At 35.7% G+C, this 23,774-nt stretch overlaps 1 protein-coding gene across 4 annotated transcripts in view; it reads left to right on the top strand.

The window, feature by feature from the left end:
• Positions 1 to 17,162, top strand: part of VGLL3 (vestigial like family member 3) — a 49,426-nt gene extending 32,264 nt beyond the window's left edge. For all 4 annotated transcript variants that reach the window (XM_040484226.1, XM_040484224.1, XM_040484223.1 and 1 more), the window contains exon 4: positions 11,101 to 17,162. In XM_040484226.1, coding sequence (XP_040340160.1) covers positions 11,101 to 11,144 — 44 coding nt within the window. In that variant the 3' untranslated portion in view covers positions 11,145 to 17,162. The remainder of the gene's footprint in view (positions 1 to 11,100) is intronic.
• Positions 17,163 to 23,774: the final 6,612 nt, after the last annotated feature.

Below are 23,774 nucleotides of genomic sequence, written 5' to 3'. Positions count from 1 at the left end.
GAACTCATGGACCGCGAGATCGTGACCTGGCTGAAGTCGGACGCCTATTCTATTTTAAAACACCATTGGGACGCCTGGGTGGTGCAGTCGGTTAAGCGTCCGACTTCAGCCAGGTCACGATCTCGCGGTCCATGAGTTCGAGCCCCGCGTCAGGCTCTGGGCTGATGGCTCAGAGCCTGGAGCCTGTTTCCGATTCTGTGTCTCCCTCTCTCTCTGTCCCTCCCCCGTTCATGCTCTGTCTCTCTCTGTCCCAAAAATAAATAAACGTTGAAAAAAAATTAAAAAAAAATAAAATAGAATAGGCACAGAACCTTACTTCTAATCATATGATTTCAGCAGGTAGACACATTAAATGGAATATTATATAGAAGCCAGCCCATAGGATTATGTGATTTGTCATTGGCAATTGTGCTATTCAATAAAGATTTATAGATTTCTGGATACTTATCTTGAAGGCATTATCTCAATTAGGATAGTTAAGATGTCACAAAGCAATAGTTGCAGATTAAAAAAAATATGTGGGGATTTTTTTGAACTAATACTTTTCTCTGGACTTTTAAAAGTTTATTATGATTTGGTAATGATAAAGACTCTAGTACTTAACAACCAACTGCTTAACGCTTTCTGCAAACTTTTTTCTTTGGCATAAGTCATAATCCTATTTTCCACTGAGAGAAAAAAAAAAACATCAAAGGTATGTTAAAATATTTACGCACTCTTGAATGGTGTTAGTTGTATAGGGCACATGTCCAGAATGACAATTTCGTGACCAGAAGGGTAATGGAAACCATCTTTGAGATGCATGCAAAATGCCAGGAGATCCTAGCCAGAGAGTGAGATCTGCATGAAAAGTAACTGGATGGTGAATCAGAGGGAGAAATGCATTCCAGAACACTGCTGTCAGTTTCAAGTATGCATGGCTGGATTCTGTAGAGCCTTAATGAATTTCCCCTGCTCTCCCAGAGCCATGTAGATCTTGCCCATGCTGTCTTCTGGGCCTTCATCCATAGAATGGTTCCATAATGTCACAATGCCCGAAGCATGGGGATTTTGTCTCATGGATCTTCCTCCTACTTTATAGAACAAGTGCAGGAGCCTTCTGAGAAGATTCCAAATGTTTCAGGATCATTTACATAATAATACAAATAATGGTGTGTGTGTGTGTGTGTGTGTGTGTGTGTGTGTGTGTGTGAGAGAGAGAGAGAGAGAGAGAAAGAGAAAGAGTCAAGGGTAGATGAGAGATATTGATCTTATTAATAATTTACTTGCACCCCTAATCACTTAGGGGATCATAACAATAATGGTCAGTACAGAGAACGAGAACTTTAATCTTCACAGACATGTAGAGATGTGTATGAGAAAAGCAGAGGACCAAAAAAGAAATTCCAAGACACATGTCACCACTTAGCTGTATTATGTTGAACAAATTTCATAACCTGTATGTTCCTCCTCTCCCTTAGATTGAAAATGGAGATAATACTTCCTACTGTGCTGTCCCTGGGAGATTCCAATGAACTATTTCACATGGTTGTGTTTTCTAGTTGGTACACTTGAGGGAGAACTAAAGCTCTCATTATTCTTATTAAATACATACATGCGTGTAAAACAGAAAAAGAAAATCACACTGGAGATGTGAGACATCATGAATAATTGAGATGCAAGCCTTGAATGCCTCTGTCACTTCCTGACTTTATCTACCTTAATTTGTTTCTGTTCTTGAAGAATAGCTGTGGTATTTGCTGGAGCTAAATTTCCTAATACTGTTGTTCGCTGCTATTTGCCATATGATGAAAACTGGGTGCTTTTGTATTGGTTGGGCAGATAATTGGAGAGATGTGATAAAGAATCAAGAAGAGGGGCACCTGGGTGGCTCAGTCGGTTAAGTGTCCGACTTCAGCTCAGGTCCTGATCTCACGGTTTGTGAGTTCGAGCCCCGCAGCAGGCTCTGTGCTGATGGCTCAGAGCCTGGAGCCTGCTTCGGAATCTGTGTCTCCTTCTCTCTCTGGCCCTCCCCCAACTTGTGCTCTGTCTCTCTCTGTCTCTCAAAAATAAATAAATGTAAAAAATAAAAATAAATTAAAAAAAAGAATCAAGAAGAAAGAATTTGAAAGAGTATCAGGATGTGCATCTCCAAGACAGTTTTAAACATAGTTTTTTTTTTTTTTTCTTTTTTCTGTTTAAAACACTCTGCCATGTAGGATGAGAGGACACCAAAAAATAGATCCTATCCCTTTGGGTTTAAGTACTGTTGAGATATTTATCCTCATCACTCATACAGATGAAAAGGAAATTTTATGTGTAGAATGAGACAGACCAAGTATAATTAGACTCACCAAAACTCCATTAATACATGCTAATCTTTAAAAGCTGTGTGCTAAAAATTGATTCATTTTCCATTCCAGTATTAATTTTGTCAGCAAGTTTCTATGTATTGCTGTATAAATGGGTAGCATCTCTTGCTTTCTGAAATATTTTCCTAAAAACTGAAAGCAAAATTAGGCAATGACATCATTTTTTGACTGTTGTCTTAAAGGAGCCTTCATCAACTAGCTATAATTAGGAGTTGGATACTTTTTCAATCTACACCATATCTTCCCTTGGGAAACTTAGGTGCTCATCTGACAGGGGAGCTATAGAGGTTGAAAAAACTCCCAGGATAATCTAGTGTCACTCTGAATGGAGAAGATGGAGAATCACTCAAAGCATTAAAAGTTCTGTTTCAGGGTCAGTGTATTTGTATTGTGAGTTATCTTTTCACTAATGCTTTACTGTTTCTCATACCACATATAGGGGTACACATAAAAGAAACAGCTCGAATGAAGAAATCTGTTTCAGAACTTGTTCTCAGAGTTTCACATCAGTTTTCAAATAGGCTGCAAAGACTGTATACAAAAATTCTATATGGCCTATGGAATTTACAGATTCTTTTTATTCCCTTCCAGGCTGTCTAAATCTTTTCTTATTGTTCTATTTATCAACAGTATAAGGTTTCACAAACATTTGTCTGTAGCCAACATGTTGTGAATTCCTTGGCAAAGTTATGACCAAGGAAAGTCTTAGGAGAGACTGCACTTAAGAGGCAAAATGTGCTGTTTAGAAATAGCCTGATATATTACGTTATTTACCTTCATAATTTTTGTCAAGTATAAAGCATGTGTTACAATGCTTATTTTTATGTTTGCTTTGCATGAGCAATATCAGGCAGTGTTTATTATCTTCATAATCTTTGAAGGCATATTTATGTTTGCTTGGATTGGACAGTCTTTTCTGGAAAATGTCAGAACAAGCTTGTGTTTATATCACATATAAGTGAGATGAGAAATTATTGATGTCAGTGTAGAATTGATTGATATGCAACATATCTTATTCTTACCAAATATTTTCCAATATGTTTTGCTTCAGTGGAGAGATTGATTATGTAAATCAAATGGGCATAAAAATACATTGGTATTTCTGTAGTTCTCAAGTAATTTTTTAATTTTTGCAGTCTTTAAATAACTCCTAATCCTAGGTACAGGGTTTTCTGTGTTGGTGTTGTGTCCCTAATTATGTTTTTGTTTTTTTTTTTTTTTTTTTAGAGTTTAAAAATTTTTTTTCAACGTTTTTATTTATTTTTGGGACAGAGAGAGACAGAGCATGAACGGGGGAGGGGCAGAGAGAGAGGGAGACACAGAATCAGAAACAGGCTCCAGGCTCCGAGCCATCAGCCCAGAGCCTGACGCGGGGCTCGAACTCCCGGACCGCGAGATCGTGACCTGGCTGAAGTCGGACGCTTAACCGACTGCGCCACCCAGGCGCCCCCCTAATTATGTTTTTATGGGTAAGCAATGGATCCAGATTAGCTCTTCCTCTGGTTGGATTATCTATTTTCTGGATCATAAAGCTGTCACTGCATAACCTAGAAACCTCTTTAAAGATGCATGTTTGGCTGCATTTGTTATCCAACAGATGTCTGGATAGTTAGAATCTCTAGAGTATTATAACTTGTGGTTTCAGTTACAATAAGTGATCCAAGCATTTTTTGGTCTTGCTCCTCTCTAGTTCTGAGAGAAAATCTGTAGAAGAAATTACAAAGGGTATTCCATTTCACTATTCCCCACTCTGCTTTTACTTTATTCTTTGTCTCTTGTCTTCAAAATTTGTGTGTGTGTGTGTGTGTTTTAATATCTGCTTTTGGAATTGGTGAGCTGTGTCTATTACATATTGCATCTCCTAGTTGGTTTCTCGCCTAAGTTTCTCTCACCTGGTTTCTCTCACCTAAGAGGTTACCAAATTCATAATTCAAATTTGGCACATAGTAAATTGCCACCGTGATGGAAAACTACCTAACTCTGTAATTTATATTTTATATTTGTCCACAAGGTCAATTTTAAAATGACTGGTTCAGACACGAAAGACCATATCCTGATGGTTTCAGTACTTGCCAAGTTTCCTTCCAGCTGGACATTTTAACCAACACAAGTCTGAGGAAGTGGATGTCACTAAAGGCAAAGGCTGGAGATTCTGTGCACAGAAGAGTTGCTGGTTTTTGGAGGGAGGGAGGTTCTGAGAGGGCAGCCAGGCTAGCGGGGCTTGCAGTCTGGGTCTGGGAAAACAGGGTGGTGGGAAACACCTGGGCACTGAACTGCTTGTCAACCTGCAATGATTGCCTCCGGTGTGCAGGTGCTGTGTTTCTTACAAAAACGCAGTAAATTATGGTCTGCGAGGTTCCATGGGTTTTATGTTTCTACTCCTCTTTTGAATCTGAACTTAAAGATATTTTGGCAAGTTTAGACAGTTTTCACCTCATTGTTTCTGACAGTACTACTACATGGAAATTTTTAAGTCAGTTCTAAATGTGTCTTGAGAAAACATCTTTATGCACAGAAAAACATCCCTCTGCTAATAAATTATTTCACTACCATAGTTAAGTATCTTTTACCATTGTTTTCATGTGCAAGGGTTGTAATAATAAGAAGATAATTGTAATTCACATGTCATAATAAATTTAATCTTTGGTCTGGTTCAAGAATACATTTTGCTTGTGATGACTTTAAAAAGAATTATTGTCCAACATTGAAGTACTAACTATGAAGATATTTAGTGCTCATCAAACTGGCAAAAATATTTGTAAAATATGAGAAAAATAATTCTTATATACATACAATACAAAAAGCATTTAGAAATAAATACACTGCTTTCTTAAATGCATAGAAAGTTGGCCAAAGGCAAAACACAGAGAAAAGAATGCTATATTTGCATAATGTTTACCTTCACTAATATGAAAAGAAATGCAAATTAAATAGATACTTTTAATCTGTAATAATGATAATTAGTAGTAAAAAATAATGTGAATATTGGTACAAACTTGCTGAAATATTTGGCACCCACAATGAAATATGTAAGTGTATATATATGCTTAGGTTCAACAAATTATCTAAACATATTTTTAGGAATTTATCTTATCTACCAAATGATCACATAAGTAACAAGTATATTTGTACACATGTCTGTGTATCCAAATGTTGTACATCTATAGAGAATCGGGTAATTTATATTACAGGGTAGAATGAATATTATAAATCCCTCCAGAGGGGTTAATCTACATATACTGACATGGAATGGTTTTCCAAGATAATATTGCTAGTGAAATAAGCATGTTTTAGCACAGTATAAATAGTGATGTGAGTATGTATATACATCCAAAGTGTACTTGGTGAATTTTTTTGGTTACAAAAGATACTATGTAGAACTTCCACTTTCTAAATATTCTGCAACTTAGCATTAAACAAGAAATCTGTGATGTTTTGAAATTTGAAAAGAGGAGGTTTTTGAAAAGAAAGAAGGGAGGTTTTTATGTGGTTAAACATGATCTAAATATTTACCTGAAATGAAATTACAGTTCCTGAGTTGGATGGCTCCAACTCTTATTTTTCCCCCGCACTTTGTGTTTCCTCTACTTTGTGTTTCCCGTACTTAGTGTTGAGGTGCTATCTCCACGTAGATCTTACTTAGAAATTCTTAACTAGCATTTAAAATGATTGCCCTGGGGCTCAGACAAACAAATGCAGTTGTATGATCATTACCAGTGATAATGTTATAAAGTAGGAGAAGATAGTAGGACTGTCTCTCGCATCGGTTTGTGATCATTTGTCACTGTGTCAGTGTTACCTGTCAAGTTGTTGGTAAAGGTTGGATATTTTGATACAGTATCCAACACAAGATATATTTGTATTTATAATAAATATGACTTATCTCTATTAAAGCAGGGATAAAGCAGGGGATTCATTTTTTTTTTTTTAATGTAGGAATAAGCTACCAGCTTCTTTTAGTCTAATGGCAAGAATTTTGATCCAAAAGAGTATCTAGACTCTTAGTACCTGTGAAATGAAAAGTTTATTTTTATGCATCTAAGCATTTCTTGACTTTCAGGTCATAAAACATTCTACCCACACTTCCAGGTTTTACATTCCTATTTTTCATCTTCTCTTTTTATCACGATCATGTTCCCCAGTATATGGTTACCACATTACATCTTATCTATAGCAATAAAATTAGTTGGAAGCATGTTCAACTTCCTTAAGAGCTATAGTAAATGGTGTTGGCAAGTGATTGTGCTTTCTTAGAAGTAGGACATGCTTTCATAGTGGATGTGACTCTGACAATCAAACATTCCCTAAAACTCAGGTGTGCTGGAGTGTAGCTTTTCAGTAACTTAATTGATTATTCATTTCTACACAATAGCAGAAAACCTAACCTAATTAATTCTGAGTATTCTTAGTCTAATGATATCTCTGCTGCTCTCAGTTTATTGCATTGTCCAATTTAGAGTTGACACCTCCTCTCAGATTCTTTCCTCACCCTCTCCCTGAGTTTGCCTCTGTATTCCTAGAATCAGTTGTTTCACAAAAACTGTCAATTAAGAGGTTGCTGATTGCTGCTTGGTTTTGTCATTTCCTTCCTATCCTGGCCTGTGTTTCCAAACATATTCCCTCCCCCTACTCTGTTTCTCAGGGCATTCTCTGTACAGTCACCCCCCCCACCCCCCGCCCAACTAAGTAATGACCTATTTAAGTCCAGTTCATCTCCTAGTCATTGTGATTCTTCCAAGATTCTCAGTTGGGGTTTCTTGGGCCATGTCTTCTGCTGCGGGGTACCCATATCATAGCTATTGGATATACTGGGGACACATGGAAACTTTAGGATCTTTTCATAAGACACCCAGGAGTTGAGGGAAACTAGAGAGGGGGAAGTCTCCAGGCTTTCGCCCTTAGACACACCTTGTTGCTATCTATACTTCCGTATTCCTGGAGTCTGTTGTAAGACGTGAGCCTCTGAAGCTGTTGCCTCCCAAAAACCTCAGCTAGAAAGTGAGAAAATGAGTTATGATGCCTTGTTATATAATCAAATACTTCAGATTTTAAAGGGAGATTCTATTACAATCTTTCTTCCTTGACCAAGACTTCTCTCCTGCTTCTAATTATTCTACACTTCTTTTCTGTGTTCATATTTCCTTTGCTGTCTTAAGTCTGGATTCTTTTTCCTTTTTTCCTTTTGTTTTGGTGGTCAGGTGTTAGTGGTGTTGGAACTGAATTGAGGAGTTGGGTCTGTGGGCTTGCATTTCCATTCAGGCTTTTTTCCTAACTGAATCCCAGATTCTCAAACTCTGAAACCAACAATCGAATGTATTTGTTCTCTGTTCCCATTTCTGAAAACCACCGAATGACCACCCTGTGTTTTCAGTGTTCACACTGGGGAAGGTTTCTTTTAGTTATGGGGGGGAGGAGTGGGAGGAGGTTATATATCAAAAAAATCATATCAGTTAATGTGGAATATGCTGTTACACAATTGAAGTAGTCTTTATCTGAAGTGTATAGTAAACTGTGTAATCAGTTACTGCATCTTAGGAAAAACATTGAAGATTTATAGTTTAAAAAGATTACTAACAGAGCTATATTGTTAACTGATATTGATTCTATTAAATCAGAGTATTTTTAAACAGTGCAAAAAGAAGTATAAAACTTTATTATTTTTTCCTCATATTGCTTTAAAGAAAGGATTTTGACTTGCAGAGTTGTGGTATAGGCTAGTGACATAGTCTATGACAAATATAATCCATATGGGGGGAGAACATATACATTGTGACTAAGAAAGACCTTAGACTCTTGACATCAGACCACCTTGTTTTAAATCCTAGCTCTACCATTTAATAGTTTCATAATTTCTCCTACTCTCAATTTTCTCATTCATTAAATAAATATTGTAGCATAGTTGAGAGCATTAAATGAGATATTTCATGTAAAGTACTTCACACAGTGCCTGTCATATTCAGCCCGAAGAAGATGTTCACTGACATTTTTATTATGTTTATTTTCCCTCCTACTAAAAATGTCACAGACTAAACAATAAAATTAAAACTGAGTTACTGGTATCAAGAAGAAAAACATGGGTGATTTCAGGCAGCCAGTGGGGAGATTTCAGGATATGTTATGAACCAATATCCCATAGATTTGAGTTAGGAAAGTGAGAGGCAAAACAAGCCTGAATAGAATCAAAATTACAGCAGAGTAGATTTCGTGTTCTGGTAAGAAGTTGGGGAAACCCCAAATGTATGTAGATCACATAAGGGTTCTGGAGACCATGTAAAGATAATAGGTTAATAATTTTGTCCCCTTTAACTCTTGTTGAGAAAACTAAATGTACTAGCTGACTCTTAAATATCCTGATCTATCTTCATCAATTGTCTAAGAAGAAAAATCATAGCACCACTTCTCTGTCTGTTGCAACTTATTAGTAATAGGGTCTTTTGTTTGTGGTTGTTCACTTTCTTGTGTTTTACTTATGCTTATTGTTGAATGTTATGGATATTTTCAAAATACCTGGTAATTAAAACAAAGGTCTGATTTAATGTACCATCACCAAGAAGAGGCTAAACCATAGGGACCACATCAGATATTTAATAAATTTTAGGTCACAGATGAATTGACTTTTTTAAGGTTTGCATTAGAGTAATACAAAGACTTGGAAACAAAAGAATTGAAGAGATGAAGTTTTAATATGAGAAAATATCCTCTGTTATTCTGGTTGGAAAATGCAGAGCTATGTTAAGTAATGCAATACTTGTCCACAGAAAAAGACAAACATGATTTTGAAGGACTCATGTGTCTTTGCAAAGCAAACTAGGGATTGCCTTTGTTTAAGACAAAAAAAGACACTGAAACCGCTTGATGATTCCAACACTATTCATGACTTGCCGTGCTGACATTCTATAGATTGATGGAGTCTTCAAGTGTGGAAATACTGAGTCATACAGAAGATGAGACGTTTCAATAATGAAAAAAATATTTATGCAGTCAGCAGATTGTCAGTTAAGGTGGTTTAGATTATAAGAGTCGCCAAACAGAGACTGTGTCAGGTTGCAAATTATTCCGACCACAAGATCATTTGAAAACAAGTAAAGCAAATTTACAGTGAATTGGTATACTCCAAAGTCCTTTTCTTTCTTCCCCCCTTTTTCTCCCGTCTTCTCTTTCTCCTCTTTTTTTTTTTTGAAAGGAAAACTATTGACTCTCTATCTAAACATAATACTAGTCACATGAGAAAAAAAAAAAATTAAGATGGAACTAACCTTTTTTCAGCCAGTGTTGCTTTTTCCCCAGTATGCAAGTGCTGTAGAATTTAGATAGTGACTTGTGGTTCTGTGAGGTGCTTCTTTGACTTTTTCTGTTTGTTCTCCCTTTATGTAATATTTTTTGTAGATTGTCTTAATGTCTGCCATCATTGACTGTTCTGTAATGGCACTCATTGTTTTGTGAAATTCTTTGACAAATTGGAGGGACAAGAAATGAAATCACTGCAGCTGTTTTAGTAACAATCACAATTTAGAACCATACTGGCTCATTTAACCATTCAATGTATGACAACCAGCCCAGACTTAACACAATTTTAGATCAAGGATCAAGAAAAAATCCTGTGATCTGAGCACTCTCCCAGCGGCAGTGCTGTTACATTTCCACCCACTTAGTCCATAGCCTTCCTTTAAGTTTTAGTATTTGGTTTTAAACAACTTAAGAGCAATCAGTTCCCTGTCTTATTCTTCCAAATGATTATGCCAAAAATAAAGGAAACTGAGGTAAGTGACTTCAAATGGGTATAAGCTGAAGGTGCTATGCTGATTGCCCATATCAGAAATTAGTCAACTGACTCCATTAGAACAAAATCAGTCACGTTTTCTGTTTCTTGTTTGATAGACTTCTTCCTACTCATTTTAGTTTTCAGTTGGAAGCTATACATGTTCGCTTATTTTCCTTTTGTTATTACTTTTAGAAACTTATCTGTAAATCATATTTTCTTGCTATGAAGTATAGATTTTTATAAGCCATGTTAAATATTTTCTGGAGAAAAAAATAAGTAAACTTATAAAACAATATAGGTGTGTGCTATTAGCTGGGAACCAACTATGTGTATTTTACTGGCAATATTAGATCCAGCTTTTTTTTTTTTTTAATTTTTTTTCAACGTTTTTTAATTTATTTTTGGGACAGAGAGAGAGACAGAGCATGAACGGGGGAGGGGCAGAGAGAGAGGGAGACACAGAATCGGAAACAGGCTCCAGGCTCTGAGCCATCAGCCCAGAGCCTGACGCGGGGCTCGAACTCCCGGACCGCGAGATCGTGACCTGGCTGAAGTCGGACGCTTAACCGACTGCGCCACCCAGGCGCCCCTAGATCCAGCTTTTAACCATGTCTAATTGCTCACCATATTTTGTAGCAATACAAAATATGTGGAGTACATTTCAAAATAGCACCAGAATTTACTATTTTAGTTCAAAAGTATCATTATTATTCCTGAAAAGTATTAACTGAGATGCTACCTAAATTCCCCCAAAGATTAGTTACATTGTTTTTTCCAAATTTCAGCTCCTTTTGACATTAGAAGTAAAAAGGTTTCATTTACATTATTTTATCTTATTGATTATTCATTTATACTCCAAGAAAATGAAAACCACAGTAAAGAATTTATACTGCACAAATAGCACTGCTCTGGTCTAGCAGATTAGGCCCAGTTTTGAGTGATTCCTGTTCTAATTCTTTTCGTTTTTCTCACTGTCACCTTTTCTAGGTCTACAGCATCAAGACAAGAGCAAGGAATCACCCTGGTACTGAAACACAGTATTAGCAAGTCAGGTTGAAGTGTGAATCCATGGGCCCACTGGGAAAGAGGCTGCCAGGATTTCCCATTCTGCAGTGGGACACAATAGACATGGAAGAAGAAGAGGAAATGTCAGCCAGCCAACTTTGGTTTGGAGCCTTTTCTTGAGAAAGCAGAGTGGGTCCTAGACATTGAAGAAAAGCATTTTTATTTGTTTTTTTTTTTTTTTTCCCAAATTTTGCCTTTTTAAAATTTGAAAAATTTTTTTTTTTTTTTTGTCTCGCTTTTATCAATACATGATTTAATTTTTGTTTCATTCTGATTTTTTTTCTCTTTCCTTTTTGAACCAACCATCTTGTCAGGAAAAGATGAACCAGACATGAAAATGCTCATCCTTTCAGGAATACAATTTTGTAGCTCTATGTGTATCTATTTTTGTAGAATACAGAAAGTTTGATTTAGCATTGATGGGCTATTTTTGAGGGATGTATTTTTTTTAATATTGTAAAAATTGGTAAGTTCTGTTTAAAGAACTTGCTCTCAGAGAAGCACTGGCAAAAATGTTAAAAATGCTTGTCTTTAAAATGTCTGTGATATGCTCTGTGCTTTCTAGGTTACCTCAAGTGTTTGATAGTTCCTCCTTTTTACAAAAGTAGCAGCATAGCCAAGCCAAGATAGTATTGTTTTACATTAAATCTCAGCGAAGATTTAATTCCATGTTAGCTCACTTAGCTTTGAGTTATGTGTATAGATTGAAAAGGAAGTTTTTTAATGACCATACTAAAGAAAGGATATTTCATTACTTCGATTTGTCCCAAAGAGTACTTGGAGTTTGACTAAGAAGAAAGTTTGCATCAACTTTCAGTCAGAGGGAGAGACTGCCTGGAGTATATGTCTTTCTAGCCCATCCAACTTTGATAAATGGAACCGGTTTGTATCCAACCACTGGAAAAAAAAAAATACATTAACCCATGCTACCTTTGATTGCCAGTGACTTAGTTTCCTTGTTTCTAACTATTCAATCATGGCAATTTTTAAGGTCATATTTTAAGTGGATGTTTTTGTTTGTTTGTTTTCGTTTTTATTTTCTGAGATATTTTGAATGGAAAATATTTGGGAGGGTACTAGACACAGCACAAGCCTTTAATTCAGTGGCTATTTCTGACATTACTCATCATTATATATTGAAAAATAATATATTGTATATGTGATTTTAAACATAGGTTTTTTTCAAGTCTTTTTTTGGTTGTTTAAATCTGGTCTTAGTTGATTGAACTCTTTTTAAGAAAATGATTTAGGGTAAAATGAAATTTAAATTAGAACATGCGACAATTACTTAAATTGGGGTAATAAATAGGCCATTTATTATTTGAAATTTATTCATGAAAACTCAGGATTCAACTTGACGTGGCCCTCAGGACCCAAATAAGGTGAAGTTGGAATTATCATTAAGACCCTATTGGGAAAAGATTAGGGTTATAAAAGTAGCAGTTAGTAATTTTAAGGATTTTTGATTCAAGTCCATTCTCTCAAAGCTGCTTCCAGAGATGGGTCACATTAAAGAGTTAGGGCTATATAGAAGTTTTAGTTTGGTAAAAGTTTCTCAAATGTCCCCCATCCTTGTCTTCACCAATATGAAATACAGTGTTTAGTGAAATACCACTTTCCATTTTCAATTGTGTATATCTTGTGTGTAAAGATTTTAGCTATAAGAACAACACAACCTTTGCTCAGCTAGGCAGGGTTCTTACAGATAATTTAAAGTAGTTCCCTTATCTCTGTTTTTTACATTGGTTGTCTTTCCTGGTGCCTCCTGTGAGTTATAAATCTATACACTCTCTTGTATTCTTATCACTCCATAAATTGCTTCTTCTTACCTAGACTCACCTTAACACAATATGCATATTTTTACCTAGTGTGAGGTTGAAACTTAAGGAATTTTCCACTTACTAATGACACGAACTTTGAGTTCTAGGGAGTGGCTTGGTTAAATTATCTATATTTTGATCTATAATTTTATTTGTTATGGTTGTATGTACTTTGTCCAATCTGTGGAGCATGAAGTTGATTGAATCTATAAAATTGGTTTCCTCTTGTGTCCTCCTGAGTTTTCAAAGACAAGTATTCAGCAGTTCCCATGGGATGACTCATTGGGGATTATTTAGTTCCTTCCTCTTCCTTTGGAACCTATTAACTTCCTTTGCAGTTTCTCTTAGAACAGTGTTGTACTCCAGCTCATTCAGATCATGCAATTGGATTTTCCCAATTAAGGGAGAAGAAAAGTATTAACTCTCTGCTCCGTTCCTTCTTCTCCATTGAATTGAATTCAAAAGGAGAGCAGACAATTGGATAGCTTCACCCTGAATTTGGACTGTGTTCTGTGCCACTGTAGGATGGTACATTGTGCACAGTAGAATGTAGGATGAAACATTCCTTGGCTCTGGGGCCCAAGAAAAGTTGGGGACCTGAATTCTGCTGTATCTAGGAAAGATTTGCAAGTGAGGTCTCTTGTTGAGAAAAGACATCATTGACATATTGCAAGGATTAGATCCTTGCAAGATAAGGAATAGATCAAAGTCTAAATAAAAAGAGAGTGCATGTCTCTATAATTGCCTGGCATCCCCTTGTTATGATCATTTTACCTTTACCACCAGAAGTTATAAAAGAGAATGGGGTGTAATTTAGCATGATATTCTGACCTTAAGTTTAAAATGCTATCACTGTCTGGTTCTCCTTTCCTCACATCAAAACGATGCTGTTGAACTTATAGGCTTCTAACCTGCTTTAAAGAGGCTACCAGCTTCCTCCCTAAATCATTTGAAACCACTCCACCTTTGACTATTTTAAAAATTAGACTTTATTCAAGGTTTTGGAAGATGTGAGCTAAACCATATAAAATCATCTCATTTATTTGACATCTAATCCAGGCTTTGGCCACTACACTATCATAAGTTAATGAACAACTCATGAGTTGGATCTCAACAGGCTACTTTGTCCCTCATCGTTTATTTGAAAGAGCCTCTAAATATTTTAAAAATCAATGTTTCTTAAGAAGGTTAATCATCCCCTTCCTAACTTTCATCTGTAATTTTTCTTCTTTCTCTTTCTCCTTAAAATTATTTGCATTGTCATTTAAGCAAAAATGCCCAGGGTTGCTCCAAATGTTGCAAATAAGAACCAGTGGTTTGCAAATAATTGAGGAATTAGTTCTTTGAACTTTATAACAAACCTAAAAAAAACAAACAAACAAAAAAAACCAAAACAAATTCTAGGCACTGGTGTAAAACATGCCCTTGAGGAGCTCATTATTCATTTTGCAAACCATATTTCCTATTCCTGTTCTAAGACTTGCAGAATAGGACTGGATCTATCTAGTTTTTGCATTTGTTCTTTGGTTTAGTTGCAGTCAGAAACTATATTTTAAGAAACTAAATTCTATTTCTTACTGGGTGTCCCTCCCTTTGTTACACTGTATTTGCCAAATTAAGTCAATGAGGCATTAGGTGGTGGTAAAGGAAAGTATACATGCTGGAGTTTTGACTGGGGGATGAATAGAGAAGTAGAATGAATTAATGGAAAAGATCATTGGTTTGTATATTAGGTATTCTCTGAATTCTGTCTTGGCCACAGTTAGATATGTGTGATTTGGGGTTTATCTTATGAAGAAAGTGAGATAATAATACCTAACTGGCAGGCTGTGAAGTGTGGAAATCATATCTATATGATATATATATATATATATATATATATATATATATATATATGATCAATCATATCTGTCTCATTATAGCTATTTAATAAATGACAGACACCACAAATATCTATCAATTTTGTAAGTAGGTCATAAAACTGAGCTCCCAAATGTCCCTTCTCTATACTTTCCATATCTATTTCTGCAGCAATCCAATAGATATATGACTACTTTTTCATGACAAATTGTTGCAAGAGAATCTTTGCCCACTACTATTTGTTGAAGATAAAATGTAAATTTCTTAATTATTTCTGTTACTTTAGTGTGTCATTTATGAAAGAAAATAACCTTTTAGTGGTATGTAGCCCCAACTGTGAGTTTGGGCTTACATATTCCAAAGTTTTATTCATCCACGATCCCAAATCAAGGCAACATCTTTATTAAATCACCAAAGTTTATATTTTTCAATTATATTTTGGGCTTCCTTAGCACCTGGAATAAAAACATCTCTTTTGAAGTTATCCATTTTTTTTTCTTTTACTTGCCTTGGAGGAAAAATTGCAGAATATGGTGGAAAAAGATCGTTTGCATGAAAAGGGGGGGGGGAAGAAAACCCTTTACGATTTCAGCAGATTTACTCTGCTTGAGAAAAAAAGAAACAATTTTATTGGAAGCAGATGTTGACACTGTGTCAGTTATTGAAGATGGAAAGAGTTCGCTTGAGCCATTGCAGTTACAAAGGGGTATTGATGGCAGTTAGAATCCCTGTGATGGATCACCTTCACAGCAGACATAAGGACAGCAGAAAAGCAGAAACTGTATGAGACCACTGAAATCAGCCTGCTGATTTTAACGTACAGGATCCTAAGGATCCAGTTTCATTTTGTTTTGTTTTGTTTTTTCTTTCCTCCAGGATGAAAGACACATCTTTCAGAAAATTTAAGGCTTCTTTGAGAAATTTACTTTTATTCTCTAAAAACATGGCCTAAGAGCCCTTTAAATCTCTTATTTTTAAAGTACTAAAAGTATTATTAAAGTCATTTTAGAAAAATCAGGTTATAGTTTTAGTTCAGTGATGTATGTTGAAAATAAATACATAAACTACACAAAAATGGATGATTGAAGATTGGGGTATGGGTGGGCCCTTCCAGGAAACCTTGGTCTCAATAGCTTTAATTACCTTAGTAACTTGGTCATGGACATTGGTCACAGAACAGACTTTCAGGCTTTTCTCTTTTAGTGCTCTCTTGGAATTTACTCCTATATACTCTCCCAAAGTATAGAAATAGCCATTGTTATTAAAATATCTTGATTTTCTTATTTCCTTTATTGTCCATTATGCTTTTTTATTTGTTTGAAAAAATTTTATAGTTTCAAATAATTAAACTAATGTTCAGTCAAAATTGCAAATTAACTTGATCCGATAATATGTAAATGTCCTTTTTAAAGGTCCAAGGCATACTATTGAATTAAGTGTAATTATGTAAGTAAACAATGATACCTTCTAGAAAAGGGACAGTCACCATCAAGTAGCTTCCTTTTTAACAATTTTTGGACTACTAAATTTTGACTTAAGAATAACTCTTCTAGAATATAAGATTCTTTAGGGTTCTTTTTTTTTTTTTGGTGTATGCATAAGATGTGAACTTTTCTAATGATATCTCTTTATACTAGTAGAGATGTACATTTTTTTTTTCTATGCTGTGTCTAGGGCAAAAATGAATAATTATTTACACACATGATTTAATTTCTTAGGATATTTACAATCTTGGATATTATATATGATTTTAAAATACTATTCCATTCATTTTTCTGGATGTACAATATAGGGAAGAGTATTCATGTGAATTCTTTGTTCATTTTAAAGTGCATATATTGAAAGAGAAAACGTGGATTAATTTGTTTTTATCATATACATCTAGGTAAGGTGAAATACTTTTATAAAAAAATAGTGTAGAAGACTATATTTGTCACTTGGTTAGGTAAACTGAAAATAATAATAGAAATATTATCTTACAACATTGAAATACAATGAAATTCCAGACTTGAGAGTTTTATGACCAATTTTATGCTATCTTAATTTTACATTTCCAGAAAGACAAATTAACTAATCTTACCTAGTTGTCAGTCTTTAATTCATAAAACTTTTGGGTTTACAAGCACATTATGGAATCATAATTTTTGTTTGTTTTTCTTGGGATTGTGGAAAGAGACATTTTCATATTTCTATTCACTCTTCAAATGCAGGTCACATAACTATGTGTCAATGATATAAGATGATGGAGGACTTTGTAGTAAAAACTGTCACCTTCAATTTGTTCAATAAATAATTTAATGTGAATTTAGTGTTTATATTTTAATGTAGCATTTTCGTTTGGTCTGCCTTTCTTGAAAATGAACTCAAGCTCACTGTTTTCTTCTTCTCCAGTTAAGGAGTTTATAAATATCTTTGAAAACTAAAGCTAAATATTAGTGAGTCTTTTTTATGAAGTTAATTTCTAAGGCCAAGTTGTTAATAGTGAAGAGTGGGTTATAAAACAAGTGTTCATAATGGAAGAACAAGTGAAATGTATTAAATTACATAACAACAGGAAGCTTCTGAAGTTTTTTCAATGTTTATTTATTTGGGAGAGAAAGAGAGAGAGGGAGAGAGAGAGAATGCCAAGCAGGCTCTATGCTGCTAGCCTGGAACCCAAGGCAGGGCTTGATCCCATGAACCAACCAAACCAACCGTGAAATCATGACCTGCGCCAGGATCAAGAGTTGGACACAACCAACTGAGCCACCCAGGCACACCGTGAATTTTTTAATACAATGCTTCTAAAGCTATCAATTGACTCTTTACACAAAGTACATTTTGTTGTTTTGTTTTTACTCTTATTGATACAGAACTTGCTGTAAGTAGTATGGAAAATCACACACACACACACACACACACACACACACACACACACACACGCACACACAAGACCAAAAACTTACAATTCATTGACAGTGAAGAACTACACCTAGAAAGGAAAATTCCAAGACTGTATTTTTGAAGGAAGTTAGAGTTTTCCTACAATGGTGTCTACTTTCTTATTAAATGAATTTTTAATGTGGAAGTGTAAAAGTCTAGAAATAAGTGTTTAAATCAGTAGACCCTCCAACATTATAGGTGAAATAATTTGGCATTCTTTTTTTTTTTTTTAATTTTTTTTTTCAACGTTTATTTATTTTTGGGACAGAGAGAGTCAGAGCATGAACGGGGGAGGGGCAGAGAGAGAGGGAGACTCAGAATCGGAAACAGGCTCCAGGCTCCGAGCCATCAGCCCAGAGCCTGACGCGGGGCTCAAACTCACGGACCGCGAGATCGTGACCTGGCTGAAGTCAGACGCTTAACCGACTGCGCCACCCAGGCGCCCCAAATTTGGCATTCTTAATTGTTGCTATATTTAGACTAGACTAGTGTTATGAGTTTTCTATGGCTGCTGTAAAAATTACCACAATCTTAACATCTTCAAACAAATTTATTATCTTAACCACTTGGTAGGTCAGACATTTGGCACTGCTCTCAGGCTAAAATCAGTGTCAGCTGCATTCCTTCTGGATGCCCTAAGGGAGAATCTCTTTCTTTGCTGTTCCAAGTTTCTAGAGTCCTTGACTAAAGGCCCTCTAATCTTGTAAGCCATTAGCCATCAAGTCCTTCTCACAAGGCATCATTCTGACCCTCTCTTTCACCTCTCTCTTACATGTTTAAAGAAATTTGTAGTTACATTGGCTCTACCTTGATAATCTCCTCAACTCAGAGTTCTTAATTTAATTACATCTGTAAAGTCCTTAAATATAAAGTAACATATTCACAGGTTCTAAGGATTAGGATGTGAGTATTTTTTTGGGGAGGGGTCACTATTCTACTACCACAATTATTATTAGATTTAAGTTTATTTATTTATTATTTTTTTTTACCAGCCTTATAATCTGGGAGTATTTAATACATCACTGAAACTAGCAAGGCTTGTTCCATGTTCGCAATGGTCGTTTGTGTAGGATTCGTCTTCATTCACTTAAATAATTGCAGACAAAGGGAATTTCTGTTCTTATTTCAAACATTTCACGTGGTTATTATAGTGCCTTGGAATCTAAAGGGCTATGTGGTATTTATGTCAGACAAACACTCAGGGGGTGGGGGGGTGGTGGAGAGAAGGACATCTGGTGCAGATTCTTCCTAGCTGAAGTGTGTTTTCTCTGGGGACAATCAACTACCATTTAATTGTTTTGCTTCCTTTTTTTGGGAACATGATCATCCTGTGATGTCCTAAGTCTCCAAGCATCTCATTTGACCTGCTTATACACATTTGACAAAATATCTATATATGACCACATTGACATGGTAAAGCTTTTACATTTTTGTCCAGATTGAATCATTACATCTGTTATCAGTTAAGCAGTGGAAAAACTATTATGGAAAGCAAACATATTTTGATACATTTAATGTGTAAAGTAGGTTCCTGTGCTTTGGAATGCTGTTGATCAATAAATGAGCTAGACTATCTTAGAAACAACACTCAAACACAACTGTTTTACTTTCCACACCAAGTTTGGCTGTGGCTGAATGAAGAACACCAGCATTGATCTTTGCTTCTCACTTGTAAAAGAGACTATTTGCAGGGAGCCAAATATAGCAACAGAGGATTTATTATCTTGCCAAAAAATACAAAATCTGTTCCCCTTTAAACACGATACTCTATCCTTTTCTTGTGGATCTTGCTAAAAGGAAAATATAGCTCTAAACTACCCCATTCCTTCTGCTGACAGTTTCCTATGTTTTTTCAAATGGGCTATGTGTGGTTTTGTGTTTTATGTTTCCTAAAGAAAATGGCTGTATGCGAAATCCATCCAGTATTAATCATGTTCCTTGCCAAAACAAACAAACAAACAAACAAAACCGAAAATGTTTCTAGATCAAAGAAGAGAGTCAACAGCAATTAAGAAAATCACACTTTGCTAGTTTCAATACTAACTATGTATCACTGGGTGATGTTCTGTGTTTCATTTTGTATTGAACCAAAAAAAATTTTTTTTAAATCAGCTTCAACCAACAGGTGCTTTCTTTAAAGGCCTTAGAACATGGGTGTTTTGCTCTGAATGTCGTCTGACTAGTCTAGATTATAATGTTGGTAATGACAGTTAACTCTTCTGCTTGGTTTATGATGTATATACAGAATTTTAAAAACAGTTTTGCAAACATCACCAAGAAAATAAGCTTTCCAGTGACAGCTTTACCAGACATCTTCGTGTGGGATTTTAAAACAAACACAAGGCTGTTTGGAAATACTTGGTATATGTAAATATGCAAAATATGCTGAACAGTGCTAACAGCTGTAGGGTGTATGTACTCCCTCATCCTTGAGCAGAATATTTTGGTGGCAGTGATGGTTGTTTTTTCCATCTTAGCTTCTCATCTCCCTCACCGTCCTACCCCTGTCTCCACCCACTCACCCATCCACATACAAAAACACATACTTAACACCACCCCCCCCCATTTCCATGCTGCTTCCAAGAGAATCATTTCAACAGATTCCCCCTGGAAAAGGTGGGTGGTGCCTTGAAGGACTGTTTGAGTTATAGGATGTTGTAAAGGCTGAGCTCCATGAACTTGCTTGCACTTGCTCTGACACCAGCCTTGCACACAGCCCAGACACTCTGCAGACCAGATTCCATTAAGGCTTGTCCTTGCAAGGAGAGGGAATGTCTGGTTGAGACTGGCCTTCCTATGATGATCCTAAAGAACACAGAGTAATCATTTTAAACGTGTGCTATCAGTTTCCGTAAAATCAAGGCACTCATTCATTTATGAAAATAAGCACATACGGCTTTCTGCCTACAGCCTAAAAGAAGAAGGGAGGACCCAAGAAAAGTTAAAAATGAAGGTCTCTTCTCGTAATCATTTTAACAGGATGGAGATGAGAAGATGACAAATATGAAATGAGAAACCCTGGGTCCTCGGAGCAGTTCTACTGGTAATTTGTTGATAGCATTTGGTCAGTTTCCTTACCAGTAATGTAAAGATCAGATGAAATAAATGTAAACTGCTTTGAGAAAAGTAAAAGTACTGCACAGATACAAAGAGGAACTGATATTTATTAAAACTCTTCTATATACCATGAACATTACATGAATTTATGTTAAGGAAATATCACAAATAGCAATATGTAGAGAGTATTATTTGAGAGGAAGTTTGCAATATAAAAAAACATGAGGATTTAATGTTTAGTGATGCAACTCAGAAGCTGATGTCCTTGGACAATTTCCTTAACCCCTTTAAGTCTCAGTGTATTCGTCTGTAAAATGAAGATATGCAAAGTAACTACTTCATAGAATTGTTAAAGGAATTAAATAAAGTCTATAAATCATTTACCACTAAGTAAATACTATGGCTTTTCTTTTTATTAAGCTTATTTTTTAGTAATTTAGTAAATTTAGTAATTTTTTAGTAATTCCTAAACTTAGGAATTTAGGAAATCAGTTAAGACAGCCCAAGAGCACTTGACTTCAAGTGACAGAGTGAGGATTCAAACATGGATTAATTTTTTTTTTTTTTTGTAATGTTTATTTACTTTTGAGAGAGAGGGAGAGACAGAATCCAAAACAGCTCCGAGCTCTGAGCTGTCAGCACAGACCCCAACATGGGGCTTGAATCCACAAACCATGAGATCATGACCTGAGGTGAAGTCAGATGCTTAACCGACTGAGCCACCCAGGTGCCCCTCAAACTCAGATTTAACCAAAAAAGAAAAAAAGAATCTTACACCACCACACTACCCTCTAAGGTTTTTGCTATTGTCACATCTATAAATGCATTTGCTGTGAGCATATTTTAATAATTTCTTAGCCAACTTCTTTCTACAAATCCTATGAAATCCTATGAAAATGGAGTAGTAGAAATCTTTCCACTCCTGGAACCCCAGAACTTAATGTGTGTATGTGTATGTGTATGTGTATGTGTATGTGTATGTAACATATTTTTTTCTTCATTTACTTTTTCTACAGGGTCAACTAAATAGGCTAATAATATTCATACAAGTAAAGTGAAGTAATGATTTCAATTCCTGGGAGCCCTTGTCTGAAGTCATATGGATGTTAAATCTCTTAACCTAGATAGTTGATAGTAGATATAGTGTCTGTATTGACTATTTGAAATAGGCCAATTACCTTCCTATTAGGCAGTGCCCATTCATAAAAACAAGTCTTGGGGCACCTGAGTGCCTCAGTCAATTAAGTGTCTGACTCTTGGTTTTGGCTGGGGACATGATCCCATGGTTCATGGGATCGAGCCTCACATCAGGCTCTGCACTGACAACATGGAGCCTGCTTGGGATTCCCTCTCTCCCTCTCCCTCTGACCCTCGCCCACTTGCTCACTCTCTCTCAAAATAAATAAATATTAAAAGAAAAAACTAGTTTTAAAACCAGCTTTTTCATGGACACATTCTTAGATGCAACCACTGCTGCTTGCTCTCTGCTGTATGTCTAGGCCTGTGAGGCTTCTGAACCTGTCTATGTTTCCTGGCTCCATGATGATCCCCTTAGATTTGTCAATAGAATTCAAATTCTCTGATGTTGATCTTTATTGCACTTCCCAGAAGTTTTTACCTGTTTTGACTTCTTTGGTTGCTTATAATAGATCTCTCCTGCCCTAGCCCCACTGAATTTTATCTTCTGGAGTGAGCCAGGATCAGGCTATTCAGAAGGCAGAATGGATTAACTTTGGCAAGTTAATCACCCAAGGGCTGATCTAGGATCTGAAACCTATAAAAGGTTTATACAGAGGGGAGCTTTTTAAGAAGATACAAAGGCATAATAAATCATGAAAGTATTTATTTAGAATGAGAAATGACAACGAACTTTGAAAATCTAATGAATACCATAAACACAAAATTCAGAAACATCATGTAAATTTGTATTAACTACCCGCTTAGGTACATGTATAACGTAACATGCTGCTACTCCAACAACACATTTACCTTCATTTTAACTTCAGTACATTTCAAACATGTGTCTTTACCTTCTTATATTTAGTGGTAGAAAAGGTAGGTTCTGTTCATAGAGTAATATGTTCTTAGCCCCTCTTGAAACAACGTAGTAGGGGTCTGTAGTATTTCTAGACACCGTTTGCTCACTGGGACATGATTTCTTAATTATACCTAGAAGTGTTTGGGAATGGTATAAACATATCCCACTAAATCCAAATCCAACCTATATGTATCTACCAACTTAATTTTCCCTTAGCTTGATCCTTACCACCCCACAAAGAGAACAGCTCAGAAGGGACACCTGAGTGAAAGAGAGAGTGATTTTATATGATTGTGGTTAAAATAGCTTATTTTTTTTCAATTTGCATAACATGTCAATATGAATGCTAGGATTAAATCTCAGAGTTTTGGAAGGTGGCCTATGCCAATAAGAGGCTCAGAAGCTTTATCCTCGTTAGCTTAGGGCAAATTTGCCTATGCACAGGCCTCTTCAACTTGTCTCCCATGGTAAAAGAAAAAAAAAAGGAAAAGAAACAACAACAAAAAAAGTCCTACTTACAAGAGCACTGATATGTGGCTTCACTTTGTTAATTTTCTAATTCCTATCTATTACAGTACATTAAACTATGATAAGATGATAAGAGTTCCATACTGAATAACCAAGATTTAAAAAGGCTTCAGTTTGAAAGAGAGAGACAGAATAAAAGGCTGAATTTTTTTGGAAGTTATCCAACATAGACAAACAAGGAGAAAATGGTTTAAAAGATGACTGGACTGAAGAATTTATGTGCAAATAACCTGAAGCTGAGAACAGTGAGGAATGAGTTACCTCCTGGAAAAAACAGTCTTGTTTCTTAAGGATAAAAAAAGACTATATGATGTTTGCAACTATTCATGACCATGAACCAGAACTATATAACATTTTCTTTTTTTTTTTTT

This window comes from Herpailurus yagouaroundi, unplaced genomic scaffold, assembly GCF_014898765.1.
Source record: "Herpailurus yagouaroundi ecotype Mexico unplaced genomic scaffold, PumYag 162, whole genome shotgun sequence".
NCBI lineage: Eukaryota > Metazoa > Chordata > Mammalia > Carnivora > Felidae > Herpailurus > Herpailurus yagouaroundi.
This window is presented reverse-complemented; position numbering and strand designations above follow the sequence as displayed.